Source organism: Rhea pennata, chromosome 1 (assembly GCF_028389875.1).
Source record: "Rhea pennata isolate bPtePen1 chromosome 1, bPtePen1.pri, whole genome shotgun sequence".
NCBI classification, from domain to species: domain Eukaryota; kingdom Metazoa; phylum Chordata; class Aves; order Rheiformes; family Rheidae; genus Rhea; species Rhea pennata.
In genome coordinates this window covers 75,701,600-75,726,376 of record NC_084663.1, presented here as the reverse complement: position 1 = coordinate 75,726,376, position 24,777 = coordinate 75,701,600, and the positions used below count along the sequence as shown (strand labels likewise).

At 37.8% G+C, this 24,777-nt stretch overlaps 1 protein-coding gene across 4 annotated transcripts; it reads left to right on the top strand.

Moving 5' to 3' along the window:
* Nucleotides 1-1,206: 1,206 nt before the first annotated feature.
* TTLL1 (TTL family tubulin polyglutamylase complex subunit L1) lies at nucleotides 1,207-21,455 on the top strand. Of its 4 annotated transcripts, none has more exons than XM_062570668.1 (10): nucleotides 1,207-1,284; nucleotides 6,131-6,247; nucleotides 8,112-8,320; nucleotides 10,226-10,406; nucleotides 11,516-11,650; nucleotides 11,820-11,928; nucleotides 14,689-14,832; nucleotides 16,639-16,725; nucleotides 17,848-18,011; nucleotides 19,584-21,455. In XM_062570668.1, exons 2-10 carry the CDS (start codon nucleotides 6,135-6,137, stop codon nucleotides 19,711-19,713), a joined length of 1,272 nt encoding a protein of 423 aa, XP_062426652.1. In that variant the 5' UTR covers nucleotides 1,207-1,284; nucleotides 6,131-6,134; the 3' UTR covers nucleotides 19,714-21,455. The 4 variants fall into 4 exon arrangements, with proteins under 4 accessions (XP_062426652.1, XP_062426661.1, XP_062426672.1 ...); XM_062570677.1 differs by lacking the exon at nucleotides 1,207-1,284 and adding an exon at nucleotides 1,932-2,009; XM_062570688.1 differs by lacking the exon at nucleotides 1,207-1,284 and adding an exon at nucleotides 4,868-4,919.
* The last annotated feature ends 3,322 nt before the right edge of the window (nucleotides 21,456-24,777 follow it).

Below are 24,777 nucleotides of genomic sequence, written 5' to 3'. Positions count from 1 at the left end.
ACCTGGTCCAACCCTTCTGCTCAAGCAGGGTCACCTACAGCATGTTAGACAGGGTTGCATCCAGGTGGGCCTTGAAGAGCTCCAGAGAAGGAGACTCCACAATCTCTCTGGGCAACCTGGTCCAGGGCTCTGTCACTCTCACAGGAAAAATTCCCCCTCACATTCAGGTGGAACTTCCTGTGCCTCAATTTCTGCTCATTGCCTCTTGTCCTGTCACATGGGCAACTGAAATGTTTGTCCCCGTCCCCTTCACACCCTCCCTTCAGGTACTTATACACATTGATAAGATCCCCCCTCAGTCTTCTCTGCCCCAGGCTAAAGAGGCCCAGCTCTCGCAGCCGTTCCTCATAGGGCAGATGCTCCAGCCCTCTGATCATCTTTGTAGCCCTACGCTGGACTCTCTCCAGTAGCTCCATGTCTCTCTTGTACTGGGGAGCCCAGAACTGGACACAGTAATTGAGATGAGGCCTCCCCAGGGCTGAGTAGAGGGGCAGGATCACCTCCCTCGACTTGCTGGCAACACTCTTCCTAATGCAGCCCAGGACACCATTGACCTTCCTGGCCACAAGTGCACAAGTGCTGGCTTGTGGTCAATTTATCATCCACCATCACTCCCAGGTCCTTCTCTGCAGAGCTGCTCCCCAGAAGGTCAGCCCCCAGCCTGTACTGGTGCCTAGAGTTATTTTTTCCCTAAGTGCAGGACCCTGCACTTGCCCTTGTTGAACCTCAGGAGGTTCCTCTCCCCCCAGCTCTCCAGCCTGTCCAGGTCTCTCTGAAGAGAGACAGCCCTCAGGTGTTATCAGCCACTCCTCCCAGCTTGGTGTCATCAGCAAACTTGCTGAGGAGGCACTCTGTCCCCTCATCCAGGTCATGCAGGTTGGCTGAAGCTCTTGAGGGAAACCGGCTCTTCCAGGAAGGCTCCGGGCGCTGATGCCTGCCGCCCTAACGGTGCGGCTGCCCGAGGGCGCGGGGTTACGCAGCCGTCGTCGCAGTCACGCCGCCAAGAGCGCCGAGCTCAGCGGCTGCGGCGCCGCGCGCCGCTCCCTCCCCGCGGCCGCCATGTCGCGGCCAGCGCTGCACGCCAGGGGGCGGGGCCGCGGCCAGGGGGCGGGGCCGCGGCACGTCTCTCTAGCAACCGAGGCCCCGCCCTCCTCCGGAAGTCCCGCCTCCCATCGCGTCGCCGTTGCTAGGGAGCGGTGGCGGAAGTGGCGCGACGGGGCGGCGGCCGTTATGGGGCCGGGGGGAGCCCGCGGCGTGTGAGGGGCGGTCCTGCGGCGCCGGCAGGTGAGAGCGGGCCGTCCGCCCCGGCCATCCCCTCCTCTGCCCCGCGCTATCGCGACAGCCCGTGGGATTGCGACATGGGGCAGGGGGAGGGGTCCCTCCCTGTTCGCCGGGCCCGGGGACGGCGGGGAGGAGGAGGAGGCGAGGCCCTGTCCCTGCCTGCAGCTGTCGCGACATGGCGCTGCATGTTACTGTGCCTCTGCTCATCCCGGCCTTTCGCCCTAGGGTTTCTAGCAATTCTCAGGCGAGCTTCTGTGTCGGCTTGACTCATCATTTCTGTCGGCGTTAGTTACAGCTCTTTCGCTTTGCATCTCCTTGTTGCCCGGTGTCTGCAGTTCTGTTATGCGGTGTAAAGGGGTGTATGTGATCTGCGTGAGTAGCTGTAGCAGTGGTGGCAGCTCCTAAGAAAAATGCTGCGGGGGTGCTGAGTCTCACCACCACCTCCTAAGTTTTGCCAGTCATGTGATGGGGCAGGAGGCCCTCACCTATGATTAGGCTGCTGCCAGGTGTCCTTCAGTTTATTTGGTGTTGCTGGGACCAGTGTGCAGTAAACACTGTTTTAGAGAAGTGTCAGGTCTGTTGTGCCTGTGTTACAAATCTGTTGTTTCCTAGGTAGGAAGTGTAGTGTCCTGAGAAGGATTTGACTTAGCCTACCATATGCAAAGTCAAGGCTGCCTTGACTCTTGACGTTTACAGGGCTCAAGGCTCTTCCTGGACTTTTGCAAAAGGTAAGATTTTCAGCTGACCCCAGCATTTTGAATGCTGGGGTTATCTTATCAGACTATCTCAGAATACCTACTTGCAGATTAGAGGATTCCTACAGAAAACTAAGTTGGACTAAATTATATTAATGATAATTATTAAATTTTCTGTACAACTTAATGTGTTATTTTCCTGTGACTTCTTGACTGCAGGTATGCAATTAAATTATGTAAAATCACAAGATTTTATTTACAAACCAGTTAAATAGCTATTAGTTAGATAAACCAATTTTCAGTCTTCCATTGCCAATCCTCTTGTAGCAGCAGGGATCTGTAAGGACTGAAGTTCCCAAAACAGGAGAAGAGTGATGCTCTTGTAAGTTTTCATTTGTGATGGAAGTTCATTTCAGTTTTTAGCTTTGATTTAGCTTAACTTCTAATGTGACCTTCCTGTGAGTGACTACACTGGAATTGTTCTGTTGGGATTTTCTCTGGCTTCTGAAATCAAACTGCGCAGACTTTGGGAATAAGGTAGCAGAGTTAGTCATGGAGGAGTCCCACCTGCTACCAGAGAACTGTTTTGCTGATCAGTACACACAGTCTTTCAGGATTCCTTGCCATAGGATATATTGAAATAATTGAGTATTGAAATAAAAGACTCTATAGAAAAGATACTGTGACAGTTTCTTTTTAACTTTATTTTCAGAAGTTATTTTATTACAGCAATGGCATGAAGTAGCTAAAGCGCAGTTTCTGGATGACAAGCTGCACTTCTAATGCTTACTGCAATTTTGTGACCTCTTTTATCTGATGTGGTAGGTGAGGAGCGATGGTATCAGGCAAAGATGCCTGGGTCATGTGAGGGACGCATACAGGTTTAGGATGTACCTTCTGGCAGTTGTCCTTTGAGCCAGGGTCATTGCTGCCTTTGGTTTATATCCACTCTTTCCGGTAGCAATAGAGCATCAGTACCCGTTCTGGGCGCTAGGAGTCGTTTTGTTGGTACTGCTAGTGCACAGAGATGGCATTAACTGTTGCATCCCAGAGTAGAAATGAGTTTGCAGCATTAGGAGTGCTGGCAAAGTAGCCCTGCTTGTGGCAAGTGAATTCTTAATCTTTGCCAAGCTACAGCGACATGCTAAAGATAGATGCACACAGCTACGTAAATCTGATGCAGCGTTTCTGGAAGTACAAGCCCTGAGGAGAATGTGGCTTGTGTACTGAGGATGCTGGGGTGAGACAAGCTTGAGAAGTAGGGAGCAAGATTAGAGTCAGGTGGCAGAGAGGCAGGTATAAAACTGAGACTAGAGGGAGGTGTGGAGTGTAGTTTTTAAGATTTTTTTTCTAGTGTTTCGGTAGTATGTTTATTTAATGCTAGTGTAGCATTTAATGCATTTTTTGGAGAGAAGTACAATTCTATTCCAGGCTGTTTTATCCCTGAACTTTTAAAACCACAAGATTGTGTCTGGTACTAATGAGTCACTTATTATGAATCATAGATATTTCAGTATAAATAGATTAGTCCCTTTATTTCATTTATTTTTGGTTTGGTAGTATCTAAAAAGTCTAGTGAAAGATTGTGACCTTGCAGAACTAAGTGTTGTTTAAGCACAGAAAAAAGACCTTGAACCTACTTACGCTCTTCCCTATCTGTCTTACTAAAGGTTGATTTCAACTTGACTTGCCAATGTAAATAAAAATAAGATAAGTGTGCCTAAAACTCTTCAAGATCAAAGTCTAATAGAAAAAATCTGTGCCTTGTGGAGTTTTGCAATTTAAATCAAATAGTCAGGAAAAAGAGTGAGCACTATATAATGAACTGTGCCTTTCAGGAAGAGAGAAACTGTAGGGGTATTGGCTTGCCAGCTGATGTACATCTCTATATCTAGTCCAGAAACTGAAGACGTCTTGAATTCCAGTCCAATAGTTTGGTTGCAGAAATTATATTAATTACATTAATTACCTTTGTTAATTTCATTACTACATTAGTAAAGATAATTTGAAGTTTTAACTGGCTTTTCAATTGAAAATTTTATGTAGAGGGAGCAGTAGATGGTGTTACGTGCATATGTAACTCCACTCTCTCCCACTTCCTTGCCTGACATGTTTTTTGTTCTCGAGAGAGGCATGTGCCAAAGAATGTGCTTTTGGCTCGAAGTGCAGAGCACGAATTGATCTCAGTAGCTTTCAAACTAACTCATAGATTCTCTCCTGAATCAGCACTTTTCTGTAGTGAAAGCTCACTGGGCATCAAGTTTAAAGCTAATTTATGGAGCGTACTGCTGGAAGACTAAATAGCAATATTGAAACTGCCAAGCTACAGCGACATACTAAAGACAGATGCGCACAGCTACATGTATATGATGCAGCATTTCTGGAAGTACAAGCCCTGAGGAGAATGTAGCTTGTGTACTGAGGATGCTGGGGTGAGACAAGCTTGAGAAGTAGGGAGCAAGATTAGAGTCAGGTGGCAGAGAGGCAGGTATAAAACTGAGATTAGGCGTTGGTAAATCTAAGAGGGAATTTGGAGGTATGGAGTGTAGCTGTCTGCCATTTACTTTATCAGTGTTATCACTTGCTCATTAGTATATGTTTGTTAGCTTGCTTAATAGTTGAGTATTAAAATCATCAGACCTAGATCCTAGGAGGTGGGGCTCTAGCACCTTTTTAGAAACTGGGTAAATGTGTTGAAAATTGTATGTGGCACAGCGCTCAGTCCACACCAGTTTGGTTGTAGGTTTCTGCTGCTAGGCTGCATATGCACGAATGGCAGCGTGTTTGAACTTATTTCATTGCCACCACCTTCACTGTAATTGCATTAATCTGTGATACAGAGTAATAGTTTTCAAAGCTGGGTGTGCAGAATGTAATTGGATGAGGAGATGCAGCGTGAAGGGGATCCCGCCGATCCACCTTGGTGAAGGAGAGCACGAGCAGGTTAGTGCTGAGTGAGTGCCTACCGCTGTCAGAGACGCTTCAGCCTGCCATTTAGAGAGGTAGCAACTGTGGGTGCTTCTCCCTGACTTGGTTAGTCCTCATGTGTCGTCAGTGCATTTGTTGTCCATTTCCACCCTGTTAGCATAAGCTGAACCAGGAGAGGTTCAGCCTGGTTATAAGGAAAAACCTTTTCCCCACAAGGACGGACAAGCAGTGGGGCAGCATGCCCAGAGAAGCTGTGCTATCTGCACCCTTGGAGGTTTTCAAAGTGCAGCTGGATAAAGCCCTGAGCAGCTGGGTCTGACCTCACAGGTAACCCTGCTTTGAGCAGAAGGCTGGTTAAGACTTCCTGAGGTCCCCCCATTCCAACCTGAGTGAGCCTGTGATCCCAACAGAAGTAAAAGACTGAGAAGTAAGAGATCTAATGTAGAAAGTGACATCTAAGAGTCAAGAATTGAAAAGCAATTTGCAAGGACTGTTTTAACAACCTTTAGGTTTGGGAAATCCTGCTATCAAGGGTTTAATAACATCAATACATCCTCCCTACCGCTAAAGCAAGCGGCAAAGTCATGATTGCATGAAATACAGAAAAGACAACAAAAAGATGGGAACATTGTTTTGATTCTTTTCTGTGTAATTTAGTAAATTGTGATTCTTGATAGAATGTTTATAGGATTTCTCTTGGAAATGTACTTTTTGTGTCTACAGTTAGTGACTGTAGACATCTGTAAGAACTCTCCAACTTCAAAACAGACCCTCAAACCGTGTTTACTTATAAGTCTTGATCTGAAGCAATAAAATGTCTGTGCTCTACACTTTGTTCTGGAAATGTTACTACCAAGTAAGTGTATGATACTGATTTCTGTCATTGGTGTACATTAAGGAGACGCTCGAGCTGTGTGCCCACTCATAAAAGGTGGATTAGCTGGAAGGATCCTTGTAACTATGAAAGGTGAAGTATGAAAGATCCTTGTAACTGGTGTTGCTTCTGTTTGTGGTTGTCCAGCTGATAAATATAGGTTTCAGTCTGAAACTAAGACATTGCTTTCCTCAGTTTTAAATTGATATACTACTTCCATCTTACTTAAGCTAAAATGCTCTCTAGATGCCTCTTTTCCTCCCCTGCAATTCTCCTGATTTGTGTTCTCCCCTTTTGTTTTCTACTTCACATTTTAAAATTTTATTTTACTAACAAGTTGATTCTGTTTTAGGATAATGGCAGGAAAAGTGAAGTGGGTAACTGACATAGAAAAATCTGTTCTGATAAACAACTTTGAAAAAAGAGGCTGGATTCAGGTGGCAGAAAATGAAGACTGGAATTTTTATTGGTAAGTACGTTAATTGGTGAAGTATTTTAATATCCTATGCTAATCCATTAGTAGTATAACAAAATGCGTATTTAAAAATAAGATGCACAAACTACGATTAATGTAGTACAGTGCTCCTAAGAGTGTAATATTGTTTCATTGCTCCTGTAATTTCTTATAGCATTCCTGGTCCTCAATTCAGATTTGTATGGGTAGGTTGCTGTATCTGTGCAGGCCTGCTGAAATCATTAGGATTCCTCAGGGTATAAGGTCCTATCTGCATGGGTTCATTCCCATGCTACTGACCTCAGATATCTTTGTGATTTGCCAGAGATTTTGTCCAAGAGTAGAAAATCACTACTCTATCAAAATACCAAATCGTTTCTGGGAGTAGGAATTGTAAAAACCCCAAGGGAAAGGCTGTGTTCTCTGTGGGTTTGGTTTGTTCATGTGTTTGGTTTTTTTGAATGTGATACCTGATTTCACTCAAACTTATTGTACGTAGTAAGCAGAGTTCTTCTGCTACTATTGGAGGGGGTTTATGGCCTGAGGAATCTTTGTATGTATCTTTTCCAAAACTTTCCAACTATGTAACTTAAGTACAAGGATCCAAGAATACAAGGTAGTTATATACAATATTCCTTTATCAAATTGACATAGACTTGCCCTGTTACTAGAGTGCGATCTCTTGTAACAAAGACCTCAAGAATTGTACTTTCCTTCTCCTTCACGATAAAGGGTTGTGTGGAGACTGATTATTCAACATCTTAGTGCTGAGAGTGAATGATGGAATTTAATCAAGATAATGGTGAATATAGGAGAATCACAGAATAATGTATCACAGAATAAATAACCTGCCTTTTTATTTGGTGCAATATTGTCTTCAAATGCAATAATCTATTAAAGATAAGTCAAACCAGTATTTATTTAAGTAAATCGAGCAATTTTTATTGTCCTCTCCAAATACAACAGAATGGCAGTTTATATTGCAAAATTTGTATTTTTTGTTAACAAATGATTTAAATTGGTAGGATTCTAGTAATCTACTCATGCTTTTGGAATGTGGTTGGGGAGAAGTGTGGGGGAACAGGACATTCGTAGGAACTGTTGTGTGATAGCTATTTAGTTATTTCTTTTTTCCTAAAAATAATGTCGCATACTGGAAATGTAAGAATATTTCCTGAATGTCATCAATGTAAGAGCTCTAATACAGAAAATTCTACATATCTATGGCTCTGCTCTTATAAAAGGGAGAACTGATTTGATGACTTCTCACTGATCACAGAGTAGCACTCTGATCTGGCATTTACTGCTTTCCTTAGTAAGAGCTCTGAATCACAATACTCAGTGCGTAGGCTTGAAGTCTTTTGGAATCCAAATAGCAGATAGTGAGTAGGAGGTTGTTTTTTTAGGCTTTTATTTTATATATATATATATATATATATATATACACACACACATATATACACATATATATATATATATATTATATATATATATATATTTAAGCTGGGTTTCCAGGGAATGAAGTTATAGATTTAGAAAGATGCTACTGTAGCATTTGGGTGCATATTAGTCCTTTTAAGGCTCTGCTGGGGGGTTGACCTAAGTATCAACGAGCCAGCATCTGGTAAGAGCCAGGGTGTAAGCTGCCTTTTTTCACCATCTGCCCCAGTTTCAGTAGGGATCAGTAAAACCTGTGGTATGATTTAATTTGGCTTTAGTAATAGAGGTTTGGGGTATGTTGGATTGTCACTACAGCAAGATATTATACCACACAGAGAGGAAAAAATTTGAAGTGTAAATAACAAATAATAGTAATTTCAGCTTTGTCCTGAGTTGTATTTCTCGGGAGAACTTATTAGACATCTGTCATTTCTTTCAGGATGAGTGTACAAACCATCAGAAATGTTTTCAGTGTGGAAACTGGTTACCGCCTTTCTGATGACCAAATTGTCAATCATTTCCCAAACCACTATGAACTGACCAGGAAAGACTTGATGGTGAAGAATATCAAGCGATACAGAAAGGAACTTGAAAAAGAAGGGAGTCCTCTTGCAGAAAAGGATGAAAATGGGAAATATATTTATTTAGGTATGTTGTTCTCACTATCAGCCTTAGTTGTTTCCTGCACGGTCAATAACCTGTTGGCCTTGTAACTTTAGACAGTAGTAGAACAACACAGTAATGTACAAATTATTCTAATTTACACGTTGCTGCTTCAGTGCAATGCAGTCAGTAAGAAAATCTACTGCTTGTAAAACTGCAGGCAATGAAAGTTGTCTCTTTTTAACAGGTTGCTTTTGGAGACCTGTCTAAAACCAATATGTATCTGAATCATCACAGGGAGGTAATTTAGTTGGAGCCCCCCTTTTTTTTAATGGAAATGGAATTGAATTAGCTTTGCTGTGCATAAAGCTCTGAACCTTTAATGTGTTAGAACATTAAAGTGACTGTCTTCAAATGCTCTAGCACTAACTGTCAATTAAATAGAATAAAGTGTACTCAATACTAAAATTGTTTGCTTCATTCTGCAAGTATAAGAGCTTCCTTTCTTCCTCTTCCTTCCTCTCAGATCTGCCACTAGAGAAAAAAAGAAACAGAAGGAAAGGGAAAATGATGCAAATAGCAATAGTGAATATTTCATATGGACTATTACATTTTCAAACCTCTTCACAAACCTTGCTTTAGGAGATAATGGCTAATATTTTACAAATTGAAAGAATTAGAGGGGGTGGAACTTGCTTAAGTTTTTTTTTGAAATTAGACACAAATCAGCAAAAAATATTGAACACTTCTCTTTCCCTGTCATATCACCACAACAGTACAGCCTGCTTCCTCTACTTTGTGATTAGTAGTAGTCAGTAGTACTCAGGGAGGAGCACAAATCCAGTTTTTAGGTATGGAAGTTCTGTTTAGGCTTGGTTTTATAAGTAGTAGAGTCCTTAAAGCAAGCTATGCTTACCAATGCAACATTAACTGCAGTGATCATGAAATGATTATTTTAAGTGGAAGGATATACCAAAATAGGTTTGTAAATTTTCTTTTAATGAGGGAAAACTTTGGAATTAAGGTACTTAGCAGTAAAATCAGTAATGGAACTGAAAGGCTCTGGAACAAAGCTCCAGAACAGAAGAGCTGGAGTTTCTTTGATGCAAAAGTAAAAAAACATGCACCTGGAAATTTTGTACTGGAGTGAAAACTAAAATAAAAGTTTTGCAGAAGGGTACGGACAGAACTGAGTGAACAAACTCTTTAGAAGAGAAATTTAGGGGAAGCTGGGGATCAAGTGATGACTGCTAGAAAATAAAATGATAAAAAAATCATAGATGGGGGTAGAAAGTTTTCTTGGAGGTCTGAAAGCACTGAAATGAAATAAAAATGGGAACATGTTAAACTGACTTACATCTTGGAGAAATGAACTTAAAAAGTTGTTTAGCCAGGTGAAAATAAAGCAGTGCTGTAAGGATGGGACTGAGAATAATCTTGACTGCAAAAAGCGAGAAATAATTTTCCTCAGATTTGAGTAATTACAGTAATACTGAGGATAGCAGGAAAGGAAGAATGACTAATGGGAGGTAAATATGGAATTAAAAATTACCACATCCAAAGGAGAAGCAACATCAACATTTGGATTTTTGCTGCACAAGTGATGAGATGCTTTGAAGAGTCATGAAAGCTGATGCGCAAAATTGAGAAAGCTTGATTATGAAAATAAAGTTGCAATGGTATGATACTCTCTATCTGCATAGCATTTAAACAGGAAAAAATAAAGATTCAGGTGCATTAGGGTCTGTTAATCTGAAGCTATTGCCAATTATTTGTTTAAGTAAAAGTTACAAACTTGAAGTTAAATAATGTAAAATGCAATGTGAGTTTTACTTGGATCATGGCAGACTAGAAAAGTAGAAAGCCAGCAAATTTTTTCAGTCTATATGTTTGAATATCCTTGTGAGGTGTAGTATCCTTAATCTTGCACCTTTTTTTTTCTTAATTCAGATTTTGTACCTGTTACTTTTATGCTTCCTGCTGATTACAATCTCTTTGTTGAAGAATTCAGAAAAAATCCCTCCAGCACTTGGATTATGAAACCTTGTGGGAAAGCTCAAGGAAAAGGAATATTTCTCATCAATAAACTCTCTCAAATTAAAAAGTGGTCTCGAGACAGCAAAACATCTTCGTAAGTGTTGCAGAAAAAACAAACTGCAAATTATACTTTCTATAATCAGATGCACTATATCAACATGCTGATTGTTTGATGCATGGGAGAAGTATTCCATTTATCACCGTGTCATTAGTAGTTAGTTTTACATTTAATCTCTGCTACTGGACTTCCTCCGTCAAATATGTCTTAATGCAATCCTGGTGGAGGAGGTACAAGCAGCTGTTCAATTAAGTATGTTCTATAAATATACTTTTAATATTGTGGGGGGAAAAATGGACAAAAATAAATTGTTCTGCTTCATGGTACTAAATAACAGGAAGTAAGAGAAAAATCTTCCCCTGGGCAATTTGAATCATGATTTTGTTTAATATGCATTAATTCATTTTTTAAATTCGTATAATGAAGGAATGCCCTTATATGAAGAAAATATTTCCAGTTTGGAGCAGAAAGTAATATACCTCATGTTGATAATCTACATTCATGTGGATGAAACAGGCTAGCTATTAATGTTTTCTCTAACTAGTAAAAGTTTTGCTCACACAACTGATACCATTTTTTTCCTGTCATTAAGTGGCTGCTGAATTTTCAGTTCAGTCATTCTGTCATTCGGTTGAGTCATTTTGTTCTAGTTACCTTGGAATGTGAAGATTGTAACAATCTGAAAATTATCTTAGCTTTTCAGTGGTTTACAATTGCACACCAAGCATAAATGCAAATATTCTAGGAATATAAGACCTTGACTAAAAAGGTAGTATGGTATATGTAAAAGTATAGCAGTAAACTGTATGTACTTTACGGTTCTATTTGAAGTGTGAAAAGCTCTAAGTACTTTGAGGCAAAAACTAGCTTGTAGAACTGCATTCTGAATGGCTCTGAAAGGCTACATTTTAACTTCAAAGCTGCATTTCAATGGGCAATTAATCTTGGTCATCTGCTTTATCTTTTTAGCTTTGTACTATGTAAGCCTGATGCCAAGTGTGTATTATTAACCAGTATAACTTTGTATGTTTTATTGGCAATATGATTAAATATTTCTATCAATCAAAACTTAGACTGCTTCTATAGAAGAAGAAGCTAGCAGAACATGTACTTGTCACATTCTGAAATATAATGTGTTTTTTCAGATTTGTATCTCAGTCTTCCAAAGAAGCTTATGTGATTTCTCTGTATATCAACAATCCGTTATTGATTGGTGGAAAGAAATTTGACCTTCGTCTATACGTTTTAGTATCTACATATCGTCCACTGAGATGTTATATGTAAGACTACATATTTATGTTTGTGTTTTGTTACGAAAGGATGTTTAACATAGTCAAAATAATTTTACCTCTGTTACGCAAAAAATTTTAACATGGACTTGGTACCCTAACATGCTCTTTTCTTATTTCTTGTTGGCATTTAGTATTTTAATTACTTTTTGCGTTTAAGGTATAAACTTGGATTTTGCCGGTTTTGCACAGTAAAATATACACCAAGTACTAGTGAACTGGATAACATGTTTGTTCATCTTACAAATGTTGCCATTCAGAAACATGGGGTAAGTGTACTGAGTTCTTAGTGTCTCTTTTATAGCAAGACTAACTTTTTTTTTTTTAATTGTCCAAAATTTTTGGAATAAAAAGATTTACTACTTTTTATCATCCTACAAAGTACTTCAACTCGGCTTTGCAAACAAATGAAAAAAAAAAAAAAAGATTGCAAATCACAAATATGCAATTCAGCACTACAGTAGAATGTAGTTTCTTCAGTATTGGCTTGCAGTAATTGAAAGCAGTATTTTTTTTTTTCAAGTCTGCTATCATAAAAATGCTAATATGGCACTTAGCAATTGGTTCTGTGAGCAGTGGAATTAATGAAGCCTGGTTCCTGTGTTTTTTTTATTTTATAATGGTGCTGAAATATCTCCTGCCTGATCTCCCCTTCCCTCTCCCTCTCCTTCACGTAGTTAATTCAACTTTCTTATTTCCAGCACTTAGGCATCACAGTACCTTCTAGCTCCTTCCTATATCCCTACTTTTATTTCTCTGCATAAGACAGGCAATATGCTGTTGTGAACTTGGAGGTAAATGGTTGCTGACTGACCACTGGTGGCTTCCAACTACATGGGCAAAGACAGTGTTCTGCTGCCTTTCTCTGAGAGATTTTATTTTTGTTTCCTGTAATTGGCCAGTGATGTTCCTAAATCATGTAGAAACTCAATAGCTTTGACAGCGCATGTCTAAATAGGCTGAAATTCACCAGTGAGGAAAAAAAGCTAATGGGTTAGGGCTGACATGAACCGATGGGCATACAGTAACTTGTTTCTTCAGGGAATCCACTTAAAAGTACATTATCATTAACAGATGTCCGTTATTTATAAACAATGCCTCAATTACGGTAATTAATACTCTATTAAGTTGCACTATCTAACTGTGTGTTTTTTATACTTGGTACTTTTAAAAGGAAAGAAAAAAATATATGAAATTGCAAGCTTGTTAAATGTGCCTTGTCTGTTTTTATTCTGTAAGATGTGCAGCATAGCATAACCCCTTTTACCTGGGCATTCCTGTAACAACAATCTTAAATGTCACTTGCTATGGTAATTATAAACCAGAGTAAATGTCAAAATATGACATTTTTCAGTACTGCAAGTGTCGTCTTAGGTAGACACCAATTTGTGAAGTGTTTCAGGCGTGTTATAATTTGACTGGACACACTAAAAATTAGTTGTGGAGAAAGCAAATCCCATGCTACTTAGAGCATAAATAACGGTGCCTTTGCCAGTAGCAGGAACAGGCTAGGCATTTGGTGTGTTGCATATCCTGTTATCATGTACCCATTCTTCATGATCTAAAAAATGGCCTTCAAGATTTTTCCCAAATAAAAGTAGAGATGAAATAAATTAGTAGTAAAGTCACCTTGAAAGAAGGAAAGACATACAGAAGTGAATGTAAAAGAAGTAACTTTGAAATGTGGGGACATTACTGAATTATTTGAAAAAATATATATACTTATGGTAATATTTGTGGTACAAAATTTGGTTTTGAATTATTATCTTGTCTATAATACAAACAAAGTAACAGTAGCTCTTCTATTTAATCATGTTCAATTAGTGATCTTCATGGAGACATCTTACTTTGTTTTGATATTTTTTTATTGAATAGCTGTTATTATGCAAAGCTTGATCCAGTTGTAATCTATTTTAGTTTGAATACTTATTCTCAAAGGCAAAGAGGGTTGAAACTTTGATCTCTGTCCCCTGGCTGGAATCTGTGATCTTCAGACATTTTTCCATGCAGCAAGTCCTGAGAACCATGTCTCAGATTTGTCCAGCATTTCAAATTTACTAAGGGGGGAACTGTAGAAAAAGCCTATAAATAGATAGAGGCTTCTCTGAACTTGTTTTAGAAGAAGAAAAAATTTAATTCCTCAGAGAACTATTTTCTACTCTAGGCATTCTTTTTATAATTTAGCAGTCATACAGTTGGTAATTCTTAGAAATGTTCCCAGGAGCATCTTTATACAGGGACAAAGCATACGTCCCAAGAGCTATGTAAGGGCTGAATGCGGATGTCGTATCATTGGTAAAACTACTCTCTGTTTTTGTCTTTCTGTTTAAAGACAACATATTGCAGGGCCTTGACAGCCTCTGAAAAGCAAAAAATACAAGGTAACCTTTTTTCTCCTATTTCAGTAGATCTTAATGATTTTTTTTTTTTTAGATTAAAATATGGTATTACATGAAAAATTAACCTTTAACAATAATCCAGGTGTAACTGTACTGTTTTCATAATGGTGTCAGTAGTGCTATTAAGAAGATGCCATGTTTGTCTTTTACTTTTGAGAAACAGACGAGTTGCATTTTAAATGAATAAATACAGACAAGCACTTTTCAAATGCTGCATTTTTAAAAGGTTAACTTCAGTGAAACTTAGCTATTGTTAATGTAACTACTTCTTCCTCATCCCTAGTGGAGGAAAAAGCCAAATTCTTTCCTTTTACATTTTAAAATGTAGATTTCTCAATCATATTTTACTATGAAGTTTTTAGAGTATAATTTTCTTTTAAGGCAAAATTTATTACTTGATTTTTGATAAATGATATAAACATATATGGCTGTAATAAAAATGGTTGATAATATAGAGGGCAGTTCAAAGTAAAGCTGAAGCTTGTGTGAAGTTGTAAAATAGAGTAAAAACAGTTTGAGTTTATTTTTAAAGCAATACTTGTATACAAGTAGTCTGCTTATATGAATTAAGGCAAAACTGCTGAGCAAATTCAAAACCTGAAAGACTGAATTAACTCCTTAACTTTTCAGGATGATTACAATCATATCCATGGAGGCAAGTGGACAGTGAGTAACTTGCGTTTGTATCTGGAAAGCACCCGTGGAAAGGAAGTCACAAACAAATTATTTGATGAAATTCACTGGATAATTGTGCAGTCACTGAAGGCCGTTGCAGTGAGTACCATTTCTGGAATGCTGCCAGTGATAGCATTATGGCTGCAGACTTTCATAACCATGAGCGTGAACTTGCTTTTATTTAAAATACCTCCCCCCACCCCGATAAAGTCTGTTTCCTGCTGTTTGAGTGCTGGTGTTGATGGTTTCTGCAGTTCTGTGGTCTCTTGATCTTCCTGAGCTGGGTGAACTCGAATCTTGAGTGGGTGAGCAAGCTATCTGAACATATTAAAGAACTGAATAATTCTCTTGAGGGCTTTGTGAACTATTTAATATGACTTGATACTGCCTTTGTGAATAGCGTTAAGTTCTGCCAAGGCTCATGACGTCATTTCAGCAATAACAAATGTGTCAAAGAAAAAATAGCTCTGGAGGGCAATTTATCAAACAAAATCTCATGGTATTAGTTCAACAGAATTACATAACTCTACTTTCAGCTACATGACTTGCATATAAAAGAGTTATCAGAAACTTCTACTTAAAAAAAAAAAAAAAAAAAAAAGCAGCAATCAATCTTCTCTGCTTGAGTAACTTTCCAGTGTTTAGGTAATATCCCGTACTTCCATTACAGAGCTGGTACCACTCCATGAATTAGCTGGGATAAGTGAAGAACTTGTTGCCCCCAAAAGGGATTGTCCTGTTCCCAAGTACATGGGCTTGTTATCTCCTGGCACCATCATGAGTTGAGTCAGCTCACTTACCCAACTGAAAACTACTATCTTTTTTTTTTTTTTTTTTCTCTGCTGAGTTAGTTTTTTGCCAGTTTAATGAGTTGAATTACCTCACTGAAGGTTCAGGAGGACAAGGGAGAGGATGATCCACGGGAGGTGGGGAGTGTGGCTCAGCTCAGCCTCTACTGTGCAACTGAACTTGAAACCAGATGTGGGGGGAAAAGGGAGTTAATCCAAATGTTAGCAGAACCTGAAAAGAGAACAGAAAAAATGTTAAGACTATAGAGAAGGAAATGTTTTGATCAGCCTCAGTACTTCTCTGTCTTTCTGAGAATGGCAAATGTAATGAGAGATCCCCCTCTTTGTTCCCCTCCTGCACTCCCTGAAGAACTGAAAAGCTTTTATTATTAGTGTAGGGGAAGCCATCTCACTAACCTGTTACAAAGGTTTCTTTAAAAGATGTGATGAGATTTGCATAGAAGAAAACTCGTGGTGTGCGTACTTTCAGTCCTTAATAGATGCTGCTAGAAAACCACTGATGCTCTAGAGAATGAGCATCTAAGCATGGTGCTTGGTCTGTTTTGGCTTTGAGGAGTTGAGCTAATTATAATTTAAAAATGTATCTGGTGATTGTTTGGCCTAAAACTTCTGTATAGTTACAGTATTATAATAAAAGAAATGTCTTTGAATAAGTCTCCTTTGTTCTGAAGTTTAAAGAACTCACGATTTGCATGAAGCTGTGTTATATAAACTTAAAAACTTCCTGATTTTAACCAGTTACTTGAAGGCTTTAAGTATTCTTATTACTTCTACAAAATACAAAAACACTTACTTTAAAGCTGGAAATATGATGGAAAATTAATGTAATTTAGTGCTTGCCATTAATGCAATCATTATTATACTATTCAATTATATTATATTCAATCATTATTATACTATTCAATCATAGCTTAAGCAAAAACCAAAACCAAGAAAGACAATCTTGAACATGCTGGTAAACTTATACTGGAGTTAAAACACTGAGAACTGTCATAGACTATTCATAATCTAATTGCATGTGATTTCTAGCAAAAATAAGTGTGTAATCAGACTACTTACTGAATTGCTGATTTTAATATTTGCTGTCTTGTTTTAGCCTGTAATGAATAATGATAAACACTGCTTCGAGTGTTATGGATACGACATTATCATTGATGACAAGCTTAAACCATGGCTAATTGAGGTAAAGTTGCAGAAAATGCAGAAATACTTCCTCTTCATCTTCTTGTATGGAATAAAATTAAATAGGTTATGCAGTCATTTCTCTTTTGAAACAATGTCCTTTGTTGCCTAGGTAAATGGATTAGGAAATATGTTAAAAAGTAAAATAGGCCTTGTAATGACCAAGTGACCATGTGCTTTTTGTTTTGTTTCTTTGGTGTTTTGTGGGGGTTGTTTTTGTCTTTTAAATCTAGTTCATCCATATAATTGAACTTCAGAGGCTGCCTAAATATTAGCAGCCTGATTAGATACTGTCTCAGAAACTGGAAAACTGGCATTGGCGCAATGGAGCATAATGTCAAATTTGTTAAAACTTAGGGGCTGTCATGGCGTTAGTGTTGCAGGTTGAGAGGAAGGAGAGAAGAAATACACACAGGATAATGGGAATATTTGGAAGGCTTCATGTCTGCATAAATTTCTCTTACTGTATTAACTTTGGATCCATGTATTCAACATTATTTTATCTAGCCCTCTTCTTCCTCAATCTTATTCCCAAAGATCAAAGGTAAATGAACTTAAACTGTTTATTGTTCTAATACCACTTCTTAATAATAAATGTAGAAAACAAGGTGTATGCTAAATGAACACTGGTTTGAGACTTAATTGCAACAAGATACAATTTAAGCACTTTGAAAGAGAGAGAGAGAGTGTGTGTTTTTCTCTTGCTCACAATTTAACAGTAGAGAATTCAGATTAAGGACATATAGGCTGTTTTTCTCCTGCAGATTTTTGTTTGTAACAACTGTGGGAGTCACCCAGGCCAAATGTAAGCACTTAGACTTATGATTTTTGGTATCCATGTAAGCTTAGAAAATAAAACAAGTATCCTTGTCTTGTCAGATTAGCCTCATCTCAACAGAAATCCAAGCTGACACTGCAGTCATGTAGTAGTGTGTTCTTTTGTTTTGAAGTAAAAAGAAAAATGCCCAGTGGGGGATTCCTTCCAATGTCTCTGGAAGTGAAAGAAGTGCTCTGAGATGCTGATTCTTAATTTTCCAAATAGTACATATTGTTATTATACATGCTGTCTGGAGAACTATATGCCACTCAGAAAGTTGATGCTGACATTTTTTTTCTTTTATAGGTCAATGCTTCCCCTTCTCTTACTTCCAGTACTGCTAATGATCGTATCCTGAAGTACAATCTTATTAATGACACACTTAACATTGCTGTGCCTAATGGGGAAATTCCAGACTGTAAATGGAATAAATCTCCACCAAAAGAGGTTCTCGGCAATTATGAAGTCTTGTAAGTTTTAAGTCTTTTATATAAATTCAAATAAATTCTTTTTTTTTTTTTTTTTTTTTTTTTTTTTTTTTGTAATATAACTTAGCCCACAGTGATAAGATGAACTTCAATGTGCTGGGAAAAAATGGACACGGAGATACCACTTCATCTTTTTGGTGGGGGTGGTGCAATAGCAACTTTGGAGGTATCAGTTTGCATCAGAGAACGGCTCCTTTGCCTCACCCCCAGGGGAATGTTACTTGTCTGATAAACCTCTGTGCTTACTGAGCTTCTTGCAGCTAGATTTGAGGTACAAAAGTGAGGAAAGTGTTGGTCTTTTACATGTGTAGGACTTGCATTAGATGGAGTGTAATATGTAGATGGTAGTTAAATAGATAAACATTTGTATCAAGTAGCTATAATTTCTCCATTTGTGGAAATGATGCGACTTGACTCTTCAATTCATGGATGTGATAAAGAGTTGACAGATATTTTTAAACTACCCCAATGTGTTTTACAAAGTAAGAAATCAAGATGATAGATCTTTTTACTATAGGGCGGAAAGCTTTATCTAAGATTGTCTTAGGCAGAGAAATACTGTTTTTTAAATAGCATGTTGATTACACAGATTTTAATATTTCCTGCAAAAATACTCAGATTCTCAAGCATTAGAGATAAAATGGTTCAGTACACTGGAAATGCAGTGATATACCTAGCTGTTCCACTAGTTTCTATCAATCTTAATACTACTTACATATGTGTTTAACTGTCTTTACTAGTATAAGTGTTGGCAGATTTATGATTTAAATTTTAATGGCTGTTACATACATGGTAGCCATGAATACCTATACAATAGTGTAACTAGGTATATATTATGACTGTTTTACAAAATATTGTGGTATTATCTTTTGATAATTATACAAATGCATCTAGAGTCTGTTTCTGCTTGGGATTTAAATAGCAAGTGAGGTAAGTATGTATTAAGGTTATCTAAGGCCAAATGGGCTTATATGTTTGAAGAACTACTTGTCACTGTGGTTAGGTGTTACAAAATACATGTTATCAAACTTAACTTGTTCAACTTAAACACACTATTGTTTGTTCAGCCCATTCTTTCCCTACTCACTCAGTGATGCAATAATGGATTTTTTTTTTTTTTTTTTTTAACACTGCAGCTAACAGTCCTCTGTTTGCTGACAGTTTAGTAAAGTCTGGAGCTGTTGCTTCAGTCTGTTCCTGCTTAACCACAGATCTTTGAAGAGCAGTAGTAAGGAGAATTACAGAAGTACATATGAAATTTCACAAGTGTAAAGTTTCACAATTCAGGAGTTTAACCAAAGCTACCAAATGTTCCTTTTGTTTTTTCATTTTTTAAATGAAAGATTACTGAAGATATTTTAGCTATTCTTTATTGTAATGTCATGTGGTAGTATATTTCCTGAAATAATACTTGTATCTCAAACTATCCATATGTAAACCTATGAATAGAACAGCTTGTATTAGATTTCAATGCTAGATACTAATATGGGAGACCCGCTCTCTTCTGTATAGTGAATAGCAGGATAAGGCACTGAATAAACTATCTTATTTTAGATATGATGAAGAGATGGCACAAAGTGATGGGCCTGATCGTGACATGCGAAGTCGTTCTGGACAAACGACTGGAATAAAAGGAAATCGTGCAAGAGATTCAGGAAAGCCTGTACTGACTACCTGGAAGTGATAACAAGATAAAATCAGTGTAAAAGAATAACTTTTGCTTAAATTCAGAGCTGCACTGTTGGTAAGAAGACACAATGAACCAAAATGTGATTCTGTGAACAGATTGCTTTATCTTGCTATGTTACGTGTGAGAATTATTAAATGGGTACAATACAGCCTTTGGAAAAGACATGAAACAAAGCCTCTAAAATCAGGAATTGTACTGGAGATGCACTGAACTGCCAGTTACTGACATATATATTACTATATATGTAATTTCATACTGCGTGTGGTTATATTAGTTTTCTGAAAGCAATGAATTCTATTAAACTTTTAGAAGCATAACTATTTGCACTTTGGAGAAACTAACATTCTTTCAGTAATGATTAAGAGCTTTCTTTAAAGATGACAACTCAAAATGTACATTCCAAAAGAAACGTCTGGCTGTTCTGGATATAATTTATTGTCTAGGAAAACCTATTTCTAATCCTTTGGATAAAGGTAGATGCTGTAAAAGGGTGGCAGTGATGAGCATTATAATAATATATTGTCACAATGATTTCAGTTTCTTGCTGGTAAGAAATAGGTTAACTAACAAAAATAGCAGTACATGGAGTTGAGGCTATGGTGAGTTAATGCAGCTAATGATTTATAACAAGTATTAAGATCCTAAAAAACAAATCCTTATACGCTGAGAGTCTTTTCTCCTTTTAAATGTTTTGAGTGGCTAAATTTTTAGAGGCAGAAAGTTTTGTGACTTGAGGGAATGTTTCACATGCTATATTGATGCATTATTTTACTAGCTATTCATTTTTATTCCAAGATAATAGACATCTTTATAGAAAACCAGACAGATCAACTACATACTGTAAAAAAAAATCTCATTGCTTGTAGCTGATTTTAAATCCTTACTTGCACCAGAATCTTTTCATGTATTTATGCATGTATATACTTAAGTACAATGTGGCTGTATATTTTTGTAAATTTTGTATGTACTATAACAAAAATATTGTTGCATCTGGTAAGCTACCTCTAGTAGCACTGATGTCAAAGGTTGTGATGTTTAGCTACAAAATGTGAAGAGCAAAAATTAAAAATAGGTATGTCAATTTTCTAACAGCGTAGTATGTAAATAAATGCATTGGGTCTATGATTGGCTGCTGCTTTTACTTGCAGATCCACCTGTTGTTAGGTAATTATTTATAAATGTATAAACGTAATGTGCAGCTCACACCTTCCTCCACAGTCCCCCCCCCTTCCTTTGGATGGGGAAGAATTGTTGAGAGAAAGATGAGGGAGGTTTAAAAACTCATAAATATCCAAGTAATCATAATAAACTCTAATTTGGATGCCACTAATGCAGTGATACTCAACCTCTGCCTGCCATAGTGGGCATGCTAAGTAAACATAAACTCTTCAAAAGTCTTGAGTTTCTTGACTGTGTAGAGCAAGCCACCTGCATGACAGAAAACTCCACTCCCTTTTTTGCTTTTGAAAGCCCTCCTAGAAAGGAAGGCAGCTGCTTGCAAACTGCTTTCATTGGGGCAGTGCTTATGACACTCACTGTGGACCCAATCTGATGAGAGCAGATTGGGCTGAGGGGGCGAGGAGTCCAAATATGTCCTGGAGCTGCCCAGTATCCTCAGACATGGCTTAGGATTCATCCTTGCAATAGATAATGAAATACATAAAATGAATGAGTCTCTCCAAGTGCAGGTCTCGTATTAATTATCTTGTATATTCTGTTTAAATAAAGACCAAAATCCAGCTGATTCTGTGGTCTTCTCACTGGCTTCTCTAATGGCAAGCTCAAGTTGACTCTTGAACTAAGGTTAAGAAAAAAAATTACCACAAAGCTCATTTTGCCATGTAAAGCTCATCTAAATTCTAGGTCTCATATAGCTCTTTTTTTTTTTTTTTTTTTTTTTTTTTTTTTTTTTTTTTTTTTTGGGGGGGGGTGTCTTTTTAATTCCTTCCTGTGAGCCTTGCTTGTGTTTTGAACCATGTCAGAGAAGTCAGTATTAAGTAGATGTACTGTCTAATATTGTATGTTGTGTTAATGATGTGATGTTTAGCAGACAGATGTTTCCAGCTTCACCTCTTGACTGCCCCTTACTATCATGTAACAGTATGATAGCCTTAGGAAATAGTAGGCTGTGATAAATAGTATTTTGTAGTCTGATTATGTTTCCTACAGATAGGTAACACAATGATGATGTTCTGATAGAAGGAGAATAGAGCTTTCTCTCACTTTGTTTCCTTTCCACTGCTTGTAATTAATTTCTCTAGTAGTCTGGACAAAATACGTTATTTAGATCTTGTTATAGCATAACAACACTAGAAAGGCTACAATAGAATAATTGCTCATTCCCTTTCTCTTTTTCTCTCTTTAGGCAGCCTAAAAAGGTGGGCTTTTTTAAGGAAGAGATATATTGAGAAAAGCAGATTCTGTTTAAAAAGTCAACTTTGCATATTAACTTTTGGCGTATATAGAAGTCATAATACGCTAAAGCAAGCTGCAGTGACCTTATTGATCCTGCCTAAAGTGAAAGCAAAACCTCACCAAGGTTATTAGAATATGTTACTGTAGACAACTTTGGAGAATAACATTAGCAGATACTTTTTTAACTGCAGTTCCTCAATCAACTGAAATTGATGGTACTGTAAAAATAAATAATCTTGTTCTTTCAAACACACGCTTACAGGTATTTCTCTGAGTTTGCAATAGTGTCTTTGTACGTAGGTAGTGAGTTGAATCAGGGCCCCCAGAACTCAGACTCACAAGACGTATGGAATAGGAATGGTATTATTTATAATAATGGTTGTATTGAATAGTGTTATCTAATTGTTTGGGGGGTTCTAATGGTTTGGAAATGGGTCACCTCAGAGCTTGTACTCTCATAAAGCAGTGTAATGCATCTCATAGTACTGACTTGTGAAAACCTGTGATCATATTAAAGTCAGTGAAAGTCTTACTATTGCTTTCAAAAAAACAAGAATTTCTCTCCCAGTATGTAGCAGGAGTATTTCATTCACATGTAATTGCAGAGCAGTATTTGATATGGAAGATATTTTTGCAGTGGGGCTATTGGTTTGGAATACACAAATCTTTCTGACCACTATAGTATTGGGAAAGCATATTTCAAACATTTTACCTGATATCTTTGTAAAAAAAAAAAAAATACTTAGTGAAAAAAATCTTTTACCGTAACTACCATACCATAACTATCATAATTACCATAACTACCTCAATATCTAAACATTAAAAAAAAAACTCTGATAGGAAATTTTGACTAAGTATTCTTATTCTCAAAGGTGTAACTTGGATTTTAAATGTTAGTGTAGCCTTTTACAGTTCTGTCTCTAACCAGCATATTGTTAGTAATTTCTCCTGCTGGCCCAAGCACAAATTCAATAATGCAAAATAGGCTGCAGATACAGTGGCCCCTCTCTTCCTGGTCTCCCGCTCCTTTCTTTTTGAAAACAATGGGCTACTGATTGGATGTATCAGACTGCTTTCTTCTTGCTTCCTCTCTTCCTCTTCTAACAGGCTTCTTGCAGAGGCTGAAGTTTGAAGACCTAGCTTTCTTTTCACTTTTAATATGTGAAAAAAGCATGCAACAAAGGCCCTATGGGACAAAACTGAAATAGCATGACATACTAGATGATTAAGATTGCCTTTCTGATTATTGGTAATGAAAAGCAAACTGAAAGCGAGCAAGGATGCCTTTCTCCTGTGTGAAAAGCAGGAAGTCTCCTATAGCTAAGTAAAATTTTCTTAAGAAAACCAAAATCAGGAACCTCCATTGTTACATAATGTCTATTTTTCTATGCAAGACCTATGGAAAATACAATGCCGCTTTGAAGGAATCTGAGTAAGAACAAGGTTGCAGTCTGTGGAAACAGAAATGAGTCTGTTCTGTGCATGAAACAGCTTGTCTGAAAGCTCAGAACCAGGGGTAAGAAGGAAACAAAAGTAGTCATAGCAAACAGTTCTGGGGGAGGCTGAGTAGGAGGGAGAGAGGAGGACAATATGCGAATACTGTGCTGTCATATGGTTGTTAAGTACATGTCGTGAAAGGTAAAGGTGAAGATCTGGTGAGGAGGAGGAGGAACTGGAAAGGACAACTATATTGCATGCTCAGGAATAATGTCATGAACTTTTCATTCTTGCTCTCCTTAACTAAATCCACTTCCTGTAGAACGACAGAATTAATGCTATGAAGTGGTTTTATAAACTGATAAAAGCCTGGGCTTACTCTGCTATCAATTGGAACTAAGGTGATCAGTGAGATGTGTAAGCCAGTTAGGGCATGTGTCTGCTACAGGTGTTAAGGGGAATTAACTAAGGATGTGATGTTAATGTGCATAATAAAAAGATGTTACATCTTGTGTGGACCCTCTCACTCAAAGGTTAGGTGGTCTTTTTTTTTGCTGAAGCCTAATTTTCCAAAAGATTAAAGGCTGTTTTACCTCTGATTGAGAGGGTTTAAATGGGCTTAAATTTGAATGACTCCATGCAGACAAGCCCTTAGTTCTGAGTAACTAACCTTGGACCTAGGCCAGTGAAGCTCGATGCATATCTGGCTGTAGGGTAAAAAAACTGTTTTGAGTTTTAGTGCAACAAAATAAATGAGAAATAATAGTCCTGAAAAACTCTGACTTCAGCTACTGTAATAACTTACCAGAGAGATCTAACATAAATTCGTTTCTCAGACCTAAAATGCTGCTCTTCATACGCTCAAGTGATCACTGGCATAACGACTGCATTGTACAAAGAATTAAAAAGACAAGCACTAAAAAGCCACGGTAGTTGTTATAACAACATTGCTGCAAAAGCAGGTTATTGCTAGAGTTGAATACTCAGGCTTGCTTCCTGGGCACTAACCTTTCTCTCTATTAGTTCTCTGACATGGAATTAATAAGATCCGCACAGAACAGCTTCTTTACAAGGCTGCAGGGTCTTAATTAGAATAAAGGAAACGGTATTATCCCTAAAACTACTTTGTTGCTGTTTGCTTCACAATAGCACTTCTGCCTAAAATGTCCCCCTGTCTCCTGATTCACTTCCTGCTATAGACTTAGC